The following is an 11879-nucleotide window of genomic DNA, read 5'->3' on the forward strand; positions in this document are numbered from 1 at the left end:
TCTCTTCCCCCCCCCCCCCCCCCCCCCCCTCCCCCCCCCCCCCCCCCCGCCCCCCCTCCCCCCCCCCCCCCCCCCCCCCCCCCCCCCCCCCCCCCCCCCCCCCCCAGCGGCATCTCCTTGCCCTTCCACCCACAGGTGTACATCGCGGCCTTTGCCGTCTCTGCCTACTCGTCCACGTACCACCGAGCAGGCTGTAAGCCCTTCAACCCCGTCCTGGGGGAGACCTACGAGTGTGAGCGGCCTGACCGAGGCTTCCGCTTCATCAGTGAGCAGGTGTGGGCCCCGGAAGAAGAGGGGCCCTCACGGGTGGCTGGGGCTTCAGAGGGGCCAGGGCGCGGAAGAGAGAGCTCAGGGCGTCTGGCTCCTGGCCGAGCCCTGTGCCACATGGCGGTGGTGCAGAGGGCTCTCTGCTCCAGGGAGCGCCCTGCCGAGTGTGGGGGGCGGACTTGAAATGGGGAGTTACTTGACTATGTTCTAGAGCTGGACCCTGGAGGCTCTGAGGCTGCCCTTCAGCCAGGAAGGCATGCTGTAGGGGCTGATCTCCACCTAGGTCTTGAGCTCCCTCAAGAATGGGGAGAATGGGAGGCTCCAGACAGGGTATGAGAGACACAGCTGGGTGGCAAGACAGCCCCAAGCCCTGAGGAGCCCTGCAGGCCAAATGGTTGCCTTCAATGGGGAGTCATCGAGGGTTTTAGGCAGTAGAGTGACAATGCTCCAAATTGCACTTTATAAAGATCGCTCAGACCGTGGTGTGCGGATGGGTCAGAGAAGGCCATTAAGAGGCCGTTTCAGTCATCCCTGTTAAGAGCTGACAAAGACCTGCACTTAGGCTGTGGCATCTGGATTGCGAGGACATTGGATTCAGGAACCGTGTCATGTTGCCCTTGACAGGACACAGTGGTCAGCAGAATGCTGTTACGTGTAAGAGATAGGGGAGGTGGTCGATGATAGAGAAAAGCTGGAGATGGCCTTGAATTTCTGGTTCGGGGGCTCCAGCAGGTGTATGGAAGTGCCAGTTAGCAAGATGGGAAGTGTGTGAGGAAGGTAACTGCATTGGCGAGACTCCTTGTCTACGTGGGCTTGACTTCCACGGGGAGATGTCCGGGAAGCCCTGGGCCGTGTGGGTACGGAGCTCCTCTGGGAACAGGTGGGGGCTGACAGACCCGGGAGTCACCAGCTTAGAGGACGGATGATGTCACGGGCTGCTCACGGGAGAGGGTCTGAGGAGGGTGGGCAGGGAAGGCGGAGGAGCTCCTAGGCCAAGTGCGGGTGGATGGTCCACAGGACTTTGACGGGGTTGGTTGGTTTACTGAGTGAGGGAGGTTTCTGAGAAGGGCTGTGGGCCGAGGCCGGGTTACAGCGGGTGGCTAGGAAAAAGAAGTAACGTAGGGAAAAATGAGACTTAAAAAAAATTAAAATTAGGGGCTCCTGGGTGGCTCGGTCGGTTAAGCACACAGCTTCAGCTCAGGTCATGATCTCATGGTCTGTGAGTTCAAGCCCTGCATTGGGCTCTGTGTCAACATCTCAGAGCCCAGAGCCTGCTTCAGATTCATATTCTCTCTCTCTCTCTCTCTCTCTCTCTCTCTCTCTCTCTCTCTCAGAAAGAAATAAAAAACATTAAAAAAATTAAAATGAAATGGGGCACCTGCCTGGCTCAGTCAGTGGAATGCACCACTCTTGATCTCGGGGTCATGAGTTCGAGCCCTGTGTTGGGCGTCGAGCTTCCTTAAGAAAAAAAAAAATTAAAATAGAGAAAAAATGCAGTTTATTTTCAAAACAGTTGACCGGGAGAGAAAGAGGAGAGAGAGAGAGGGTTTCAGCCAGAGGTGGGGATAGAGCTGAGGCAGGTGTTTTGTTTGTTTAGATTTTAAGTGGTTTTTAAAATATAGTGACAAGTTCGTCCAGTACAGGAGTGTGTACAATAGGAAATGAGCCCCAGCTCCTTCTGAGGAGATTGCTGCTGCCAGTGTTTGTTTTGTGCGTACGTGAGCAAAAGTGTGTGCATCCAGAAAAGAAAGGTTTACTCTTTTTTTTAAATGGAAGAAACAGGAAATATTTCTTTAGTTTTTTGTTTTGTTTTGTTTTTTAGAGAGAGAGGGCGCAAATGAGTGAGAGGCAGAGAGGGAGAGAGAGAAGCAGCGTTCAAGGTCACCAGATGCCGGGCTCAAGCTCACGAACCATGAGATCATGTCCTGAGCCAGAGTCCAATGCTTAGCTGACTGAGCCACCCACACGCCCTGATATTTCCTTAAAAAAAAAAAAAAACATAAAAACGTTTATTTTTTTATTTTGAGAGAGAGCAAGGACAAGCAGGGGAGAGGCAGAGAGAGAGAATTCCAAGAAGGCGCCCTGTGTCAGCACAGAGCCCAACTCAGGGCTCGATGTCATGAACTGTGAGATCATGACCTGAGCCTAAATCAAGAGTCAGACACTCAACTTGGCTGAGCCACCCAGGCACCCCAGGAGATACTTCTATTTGGAGAGAAAGAGAAAAGTAGAGGGAAAGGCTGCAGAACAGTGGGGTGGAGGAGGGCGGAGCCTGCAGGAAGGGGTGTGAGGCAGCTGCACCAGGAGGAAGGTCCAGGCCTGGCAGTGGATTCAGGGGGCTGGGGTCAGGGTGGGAGCCATAAATTGGTGGGAGGAGTCGCCACCTCTAGTCTCCCTCTGAGGGTGGGCGTGTCAATGTGGTTTGAAGGTGATGGGTTGGGTGTGGGTCCTCAGAGAAGGATTGGGCCCAGGTGTAGACAGAGTGTAGCATTAGAAGTTTCCAGGCGTGTGCTCCATGTGTTCCTCGGCTCCGTGGGGGTGAATGAAGAGCAGGGAACCAGGGGCGGCACAGAGGAGGCCGATGCCAGGTGTTGTGACCAGTGGTGGCAGAAGGTTGTGGAGGGTGCTGTGAGAAGGTGGAGGTGACAGCAATGTCAGGCGGGGGGACGGTGGTGGAGCAGGGCGGACAGGGCACAACAGAGCCGAGTGGCTGAAAGTCTTGGGAGGAGTCATGGACCACAGGGAATGAGAGAGGCAAGGCTGCAGGCTTTGGGATACCCAGGTTCAAGTTCCAGATATGGAGCCGTTCCAAGGAGGGCAAGGCCAGGGTTTTTTTTGGAGGCTGTGACGATGGTGAAGGAGAAAGCAGTGAGGGAAGAGGGCCCCCAGGAGGGCTGGCTTTCAGGCAGGGCACAGGAGGAAGCCTCATCTGTCACTACTAGAGGACTTGGTAGCCTTGAACAGGGGTCCTGGGGCTCCAGAAGGGAGTGAGTGAGAAGGAAGCATGTGAGGCCTCATGGGGACAGAGAGGGCAACAGAATCTGGGTGGTGGCTGAGGATGACAGAGACAAGAGACCTGGAACCAACTGGTCTTCTGGTTTGGAGAGGAACTGGGATTGGGGATAAGGGACTTTGGGGAGCCCTGGGGTGAGGAGCAGACCCCATAATCCTCAGGGGCAGCGTCAAGAGACCTTCTTTGTTCACCAAGGTCTCCCACCACCCTCCCATCTCGGCATGCCATGCGGAGTCTGAGAACTTCATCTTCTGGCAAGGTGAGGAATGGGGGGGTGGTGAGGGGTGGGGAGGCGGACATGAGGGTGAAGGGCAGATGGGGGAGGGGCTGGAACACTCTCTGGTCTCTTTTCTGCCCTCCCTCTCCCTCTCCCTCTCCTGACCCAACTCCAGACATGAAGTGGAAGAACAAGTTTTGGGGCAAATCCCTGGAGATTGTGCCTGTGGGGACCGTCAATGTCAGCCTGCCCAGGTGGGTGTCCCTAAGGCCCCAGCCTATGGGGCTGCTAAGGTCAGCAGCCAGGCCCAGCCTACGGGCCGTCTTCCAGGCTGGGGTGGTGAGGTGATAGGGGCAGGATCGAAAGGTCTGGCCTGAAGCTGGTTGCGGTGGGGTAGTGTCTATACATTTCACACCTATTTTTACAGCCGTTGTGCATACAGAAACAGGAAAAATCCTAGAACTGTAGAGCTGGAAGGGCTCACTGAGGTCATCTGATGCAGTGGCTTTCACACTCTCTTGACCGTGACTCACAGTAAGAAATCCATTTGAGACTTTAAGCCAATGCGCAGATGCACCCACCCTCATACACAGACCCACAGAGACCTAAGTTGATCTCAGGACTGATCGCAAACCACATTGGAAACACTGTCCTCTAGCTCATGTCATTTTCCAAGTGGGGACAGCAGCCAGAGAAGAAGGGGGCTTACCCGGCATGGTCCAGGAGTTAGCGAGAGGCCAGTCCAGGGCCGGGAAGATCCTAGGCTTCAGAGTTAGAAGTTCTGTCTGGCAGCTTTGATAATTATGCACGCAACAAAGAGGCTTAATGCTTCAGAGCCTCCCATCTGCTCTTCCGTGAAATAAGAGTAATGAGTAGAACCCAGAGGAAGGGGGGATTAAACAGGGTAATGTGTGAATGGGCCTACCCTAGTCCCTGCACCCAAGGGCAGGGACTCTGTGTATTTATCCCCATGACGTAGGCACTCAGGAGCTTTATCAATGAATGGAGACCTGTTGACTCAATATTTTTTGTGAGGGCTGTTGTGCTTTGTAAATGTGTTATCCTTTTTGTTTTGTTCATATATATATATATATATATATATATATTTTAATTTTTTTTAACGTTTATTTATCCTTGAGACAGAGAGAGACAGAGCATGAACGGGGGAGGGGCAGATAGAGAGGGAGACACAGAATCGGAAGCAGGCTCCAAGCTCCGAGCCATCAGCCCAGAGCCCGACATAGGGCTCGAACTCACGGAATGCGAGATCGTGACCTGAGCTGAAGTTGGACGCTCAACCGACTGAGCCACCCAGGCGCCCCTATATATTTTTTTAAATATTTATTTATTTTTTTTTTAAATTTTTTTTTTAACGTTTATTTATTTTTGAGACAGAGAGAGACAGAGCATGAACGGGGGAGGGTCAGAGAGAGAGGGAGACACAGAATCTGAAACAGGCTGCAGGCTCTGAGCAGTCAGCACAGAGACCGACGCGGGGCTCGAACTCACATACCGCAAGATCGTGACCTGAGCTGAAGTCGGACGCTTAACCGACTGAGCCACCCAGGCGCCCCTTTGATATTTATTTTTGAGAGAGAGCGCATGCCTGTGCACAAGCAGAGGAGGGGCAGAGAGAGAGAGGGAGAGAGAGAATCCCAAGCAGGCTCTGTGTTGTCAGCGCAGAGCCCAACTCGGGGCTTGAAGAGGAGTTCGACCTCATGAGCTATGAGATCGTGACCTGAGCTGAAATCGAGAGTCAGATGTTTAACCGACTGAGCCACCCAAGCGCCCTATAAATATGTCATCCTTCACGCAGAGGCAGAACCAGGACCGCAGTGTTCCTTCCACAGACCCACATGACGGGCATCCTGGCTCAGGGTGGCACTTGTTCCCGGGGCCAGCCAGCTGCCCTCCCCTGCTCTGTCTCTCTCAGATTTGGGGACCACTTTGAGTGGAATAAGGTGACGTCCTGCATTCACAACATTCTGAGCGGCCAGCGCTGGATCGAGCACTATGGGGAGGTGCTCATCCGGAACACGCAGGACAGCTCCTGTCACTGCAAGATCACCTTCTGCAAGGTGGGCATCCCCACCCTGACCCTGCCTGTCTGCCGCCAACAGCTCACCCTGGGGGACGGGAGGGGACACCTCCCTAAGTCCCCTGCCTCCACCCCCACCCCAGGCCAAGTACTGGAGCTCCAACGTCCACGAGGTGCAGGGGGCTGTGTTCAGCCGGAGCGGCCGTGTCCTCCACCGACTCTCCGGGAAGTGGCACGAGGGGCTATACCGGGGATCCCTGCCCGGCGGTCAGTGCATCTGGAAACCCAGTAAGTGGCCTGGTCAGGGAGGGCCGGGCAGGGGTGAGGGTGCCTATGGCACAGTCCACCTGCCCCAGCCCCTTGCCTTCCCCCCCCCAGACTCCATGCCCCCGGACCACGAGCGAAACTTCGGCTTCACTCAGTTTGCCTTGGAGCTGAATGAGCTGACGGCAGAGCTGAAACGGTCACTGCCTTCCACGGACACGCGGCTCCGGCCAGACCAGAGGTCAGTGTCAGGTGGGCCCCACCCTGGAGCCTCTGGGCTCCTCCCTCTTCCACATGAGCTTCCGCATCCAGCTTGGCCTCTTCTTCCCTCTTGGCGTTGCCCCAGGGAGATGGGTCCCATCTGGGGGCAGAGCTGGGCAGGGGACAGAGGTCTTGGGTTTGGCAGGAGGGGGCAGTTCCCCTGACTGCCATGTGGATGCTTAGGTACTTGGAGGAGGGAAACATACAGGCCGCTGAAGCCCAGAAGAGAAGGATCGAGCAGCTTCAGCGGGACAGGCGCAGAGTGATGGAGGAGAACAACATCGTCCACCAGGCTCGCTTCTTCAGGTACCTCTGCCCTCTCCCTAGGCCACTGCCGTCCAGGCTCCTTGCCACCTCCCATACAGCCCCTCCTCACTCTGAGTGGGGCCGGCTATGGGAGGCAGCGTCCGGGGACCCTGGCCTTAGTTCGGGATGTTCACCCCTCTCCTTCCCCCAGGCGGCAGACAGACAGCAGTGGGAAGGAGTGGTGGGTGACCAACAACACGTACTGGAGGCTGCGGGCCGAGCCAGGATACGGGAACCTGGATGGGGCCGTGCTCTGGTAGCCCTGGCCCTCGGGGGGCAGGAGGCTCAGGTTCCTCCCTCCTGCCTCTACCTCCCACGGACACACGGGTGAGGCCAGGCTTCCCCACTCACCGCCCTGGAGACCAAGGGGGCAGCCCTGGCTTTGTCCCCTCTGCCGGCCAGAGGGGCTGCATCCCGGCCCACCGCCCACCCCCTGTTTGGGGTGGGAAGCAGGATTCGTGCTTCCCCAGTCTTGTTTTCCCAGACAACCAGCATGTAAGACCCTTCTTGTTCTGTCATTCCCCTTCTGTCCCCTTTGGGGTACTTGGGGGAGACTCCAGGCTCTCCAGGATCTGTTCCCCATTTAGTGCCTTCCTAGGACACAGGGGACCCCTTGATGCTCCCCAGGCTTCCTATGCCCAGGGCTCTGGCCCCGGCTGTGCGGTTGGAGTGAACGAAGGAGAAGAGATGGCCTTTTCTCCCACCCCCTGTCCGTCCCATCCCTCTCCAGCATCTTCTCCCCCGTGCCCCGGCTCAGCGAGGCTCCCTTTGCTCGGTCCTTGGCAGTCTCTCCCATCCTCCTGGATCCCCGTCTCCCAAACTGCAAAACGCCTGCAGCTTCTGGCTCCTTCGGCCCTGGTCCTCAAGCGGAAGGGAACTTCAGTCACAGCTCGGCAGGTCCCCGCTGTGTGGACAAGACCTGTCCAAGAGGCGGGGAGCGAACTGAGCCGGCAGGGTGCCTGGCCTCAGACCCCCTGGGAGTGAGTGAGCACGCGTGAGAGTGTGAGTTTGTGTAGGAGTGTGTGCATGTGTGCGTGTGCCCGTGTACTGCTTGCAGGCGAGCAGGGTTCCCAATGTAGCCCGATGGCCCCTGCTGGGGGTCCGCCACTGTTGCTCATTTTCGCACAGTCTGCCTCTGATTAAGGTGAATCGCAGTGACATTCCAAGCTCCAATAAAGACAACCCCGAACTTGGGCCTGAGACCATTCATTTAACGTTTTTTATTTATTTTTGAGACAGAGAGAGACAGAGCATGAACGGGGGAGGGTCAGAGAGAGGGAGACACAGAATCCGAAACGGGCTCCAGGCTCTGAGCAGTCAGCACAGAACCCGACGCGGGGCTCTAACTCACGGACCGCGAGATCGTGACCTGAGCCGAAGTCGGCCGCTCAACCGACTGAGCCACCCAGGCGCCCCAAGAGACCATTCATTTAAAAACACGTGTGGTCAAGCTCAGTGAAGGCTCACAGCTCCCCACTCCCCTGGGCTGAAAATCCCCTGTCCTCTCTCCCTTAATCCCCACATCCTGTCCATTCTCTCTCTCGGAGGCCTGAGCTCTGGTCCCCTTCTCTGGATTGCTCCTGGCTTAGGCTGGGGCCCTGAGCGACCCTTGCCTGGACTGTCACCTCACCGCCCCTCTCCCCTGCCCAGGCACCTCCGTTCTGATGCTGGCTTTCAGGGTGATATTTTTAAAAAGAGATGGGGTTTCCTCATGCCTGTTTCAAATATATCCGTTGCTCCTGGGGACCTAGAGGAAAAACCCACACTCTTTAACCAGGCTGAAATCTGTGGTCCGTGTCCCCCTCTGGCGTAGAGTGCTGACCCCCACACCCAGCATCGATGGTCAGGTCTCCCACCCCAGATCAGTGAGTGTCCACGGAGAGATGGGAGCAGAGGTGGGGGCGGGAGAGTTGGAAGGGGCCAGGGAACAAGGCCAGCTACACATCTCCTGCTCCCCTACCCAGCCAAAGCTAAGTTTACATCCGAGCTCTGTTACCAAAGCTGTGTGGTCTTGGTCAAGTGCCTTCTCTTTCTGTTTGGAGACTTTGTTCCTTCATTTGATTTCTCTCTCTTTTTTTTTTTAAAGGGTGATTTATTTAAAAAAAAATTTTTTTTTAATGTTTATTTATTTTTGACAGAGAGAGAGAGACAGAGCATGAGTGGGGGAGGGGGAGAGAGAGAGGGAGACACAGAATCCGAAGCAGGCTCCAGGCTCCGAGCTGTCAGCACAGAGCCCAACGCGGGGCTTGAACCCACAGACCACGAGATCATGACCTGAGCCAAAGTTGGACGCTCAACTGACTGAGCCACCCAGGCGCCCCTCCTTCATTTGATTTCTTGTATGTCCAAGGAGAATGTGTGGGAAGGGGCCCAGGCTCCTGATCTCATTAGCTGCCTCAGCCCCTCACCCTGTCTTATGGCAACAACAGGCCCCCAAGCCCTGCTCTGGTTTGATGGCTGTGCCAAGAGCACGTCACACTTTCTCCGGGGGGGAGGGGGTGGCAAGAACAGAGGGGACTCCGGAGCCACGGCTGCCCCTCCAATCCTAGTCCTTTTCCTCTCCCCAGCCCCCTCCGCATTTGCACAGTTTATTTCCGGAGGGCGTGAAGTTAAAATGAATACGCTCATCCTGACACTACGTACCAGAAAGAACCTCAACCCACTCCAAAAAAAGCCAAAGCTTGCCCACTTTCAGGGATTGTTTTTTAATACAAGGTGCACTGCCCTCCTCCCCAACCCTTTCCACTCAGAGCAACGCAGCACCTGACTGACCGGCTTGTGTTCCACTTCCACATATTTTTAAGAACTAGAGTTTCAGATGGACCAAATTCTGAAGTTATTTTTCAAATGGAGATAGGAGACTAGCCACTTCTCTGCCCACGGGAACCAGGCCCGCTGTGGCCTGACCAGCATCCTCCCCAAGCCCGGGGTACCAACTCACTGCACGGGGGGCGGGGGGGGGGGGTGGGAAATGGTCAGATTGGTGAGACTTCTCCAGCTGGAGGACTGTCGTTTTCTTAGAAACCCTCCCCATCTGGCCAAGGTTTGGTGGGTCATCACGGACAGGGCTCTCAGGGCAGACTGAGGGGAGTCTGGAGCTCCGGCCCCGGGCTGTGCTCTGTGGACTGTATGTGCGGGGCCCAAAGCAGCTGTGGGCACAGGAGATGGCGGCCACCTTTCAGCTACCAAGAAGACGCGTGTGGGGGGTCCTCAAGTCCAGTCTGAGGAAGCAATGGTGAGCCCCATTCTCAAGCCTATCCCAGTCTAGTCTGGTGAGACACAGGAACACTACTCACCACTGGGCTTGGGGCAGCCCCCCCCCACTCCCCAGACCTGGACCCCCAGCCTTGGATGGAAGAAATGGCAGGGCTGGGACAGAGGGGAGGGGTATGGGCTTAGAGGCCCCACATCTTAACTGAGCTTGGGAGAGGTGTGAGGTAGAAGGCACCCAGTTTGTAAAGCCAGAGACCTACATCCCTGGATGAGTGAAGGTCAGAGCTTGAAGAGCAGGGAAATGCTTGGGCCCAACAATGGCGGCAGAGGCAGGGGGAGCCAGGCAGGAAGCGTCAGTCCTCACCTCACACACTTTGGGCCCTCCAACCCCAACCTTTCCACTCAGAGAAATGGTCTTTTTAAAACTTATCAGTTGAATAACTGGTGGGGATGCCTGGGTTGTCAGGGGCAAAAAGGCCAAGAATAACTCCTAACCCCCCAATACCCTGAATCTTCTGAATAAATGGGTGGTTTAGGGTGCCTGTGCGTACGTGTTGATAATAAACCAGAGAAGGGAAAGACTGCTGAGCCGGTCAAGAAGCTAGGTGTCAAAGATAAACAGACATTAAAGGGGCGAAGACAGATTTTATTCAGGAACCACTGACAGTGGGGCAAGTTTCATTCGGTCTGTGCAGAGGAGACTGGGCATTTCGAGGGAGAATGAGGGAGGAGGGAGGGGGCGAGCAAGGGCTCCAGTAGTCAAAGAAGTGAAAAATTACAAAGGATTGGCCAGTGTAAATGGAATGAGGCATCAGGGGTGCCTGCTAGCTTGCAGTGATCAAAGTTGGATCCTGTCCTCCCACAGAGCCTGGGAGACAGGCCCCAGCCTTCCTGATGATCACATTTCAAAGGAATGGCTTCCAGGTCCTTGAGGAAGACACTCCTGAGTGTAGGAGACACGTGTATACCTCAAAGGGACAGAGGAAGGAGTCATAATTATAAGCCCTTTCAGGTAAATGCTCTAAGAACGGTAAGTCAGGAGCCCCTCATCAGGTGTTTGCGAGGAACAAACACTAAATTCTCCAGGCAGCACTGAGCTCTCTCAGACAGGCATCTTAAAGAGGTCTCCTAGGGACATTCTAGGGACACGGCCCTGTGCTTCTGGAAGCCGTGCTGGAGTTTGGTGAGGGGATTGGATTGATTTGTTATGTGCTGGGTTCTGCCACTCTCAGGAGCACTTCACGTTCCCTCCTTGAGATCAGGGTGAGGGCCTGATCCCCCTGAAGCTGGAGTGCCTGTTTAGGGCGCGGAAGGAGGCCAACAGGCCAGCACTTGCCTCCCTGCTGAGGTGGATGGGGTGGGGGCTTTCCCCCACCCGCTCTGCAGCAGACAAAAGGCAATCAGTGGGGGCAGTGGTGGGTGCCCACAGCCCCTGACCCACGCCATGGTATAAAATCCTCAGTTTGCAGAAAGGACCCCCTCCATATACATCAGGGTACTGGAACCATCTTTAGCAACCTCAGGTAAGTCCAAACCGTTGTCACTTTGCCCCATGATGCCCGGACCCCGGGGATGCTGGATCTTGCTTGTTCCTAATATGACAGGCCTCTCAAAATGATGGGTGGGCTGGGCTATGGGAAGGGTGTGAATAGAAGAAGAAATTGGATTAGGCAGGAGAGAGAATGGGGATGAGAGTTGGCTTCAGAGTCTGGGCATCTAGGACCAAGGCGGTGAAATTCTTCCAGCACCCTCAAGAGGGCGCCTGCGTCTCTTGAAAGGACCAATTCAGGCACATCCTGAGCCCACCTGGCAGATGCCTGCACCCACTATCGGCTCAGATTCAAAGGCCCCCAAGAATCTGGCAGTGTCTGGGTCCCAGCTGGGCAGTGATAAACAACAGTGGAGACACTATCAGCCCACGTTCCTGCGGATTGCCAGTGTGCTCAACCACTGCCCACCTACACTTTTCAGACGACACACTGGGGCAGGAAACTCCTTCTCTGGGAGACCCAGGTGTCCTCAACCAGTCCTAGAGACTGCCCAGGAGGGCCGGGGGAGGGTGGTCACTGCCTCCTCTCTTGCCAGGTAACAGCCGGTCAAGGACAACGGGTCCAGGATCACACTCCCACACCTACACACACACACACACACACACACACACAAAGCCTTCACAAGAGAACTTTTCCCTGGGTTTCTGCTAACAGCCCTCCTGCTTGTGCAGCCCCCAGAGCTATCACACACTGGGACAGGAACCATGATGGTGCCTCAAGGGGCTAGGATCCGTGGGTACCCGGAATTCC

The 11879-nt window shown here is 55.7% G+C and overlaps 1 protein-coding gene across 1 annotated transcript in view; it reads left to right on the forward strand.

Annotated features, from left to right (window-relative positions):
- The window catches only part of LOC125918502 (oxysterol-binding protein-related protein 7), a 16658-nt gene extending 8885 nt beyond the window's left edge, over positions 1-7773 (forward strand). The window contains exons 16-23 of the mRNA XM_049624489.1: positions 136-273; positions 3476-3539; positions 3673-3751; positions 5431-5575; positions 5679-5823; positions 5914-6040; positions 6244-6366; positions 6518-7773. Coding sequence (XP_049480446.1) covers positions 136-273; positions 3476-3539; positions 3673-3751; positions 5431-5575; positions 5679-5823; positions 5914-6040; positions 6244-6366; positions 6518-6626 — 930 coding nt within the window. The 3' untranslated portion in view covers positions 6627-7773. The remainder of the gene's footprint in view (positions 1-135; positions 274-3475; positions 3540-3672; positions 3752-5430; positions 5576-5678; positions 5824-5913; positions 6041-6243; positions 6367-6517) is intronic.
- The last annotated feature ends 4106 nt before the right edge of the window (positions 7774-11879 follow it).

Source organism: Panthera uncia, unplaced genomic scaffold (genome assembly GCF_023721935.1).
Source record: "Panthera uncia isolate 11264 unplaced genomic scaffold, Puncia_PCG_1.0 HiC_scaffold_908, whole genome shotgun sequence".
Classification (NCBI taxonomy): Eukaryota; Metazoa; Chordata; class Mammalia; order Carnivora; family Felidae; genus Panthera; species Panthera uncia.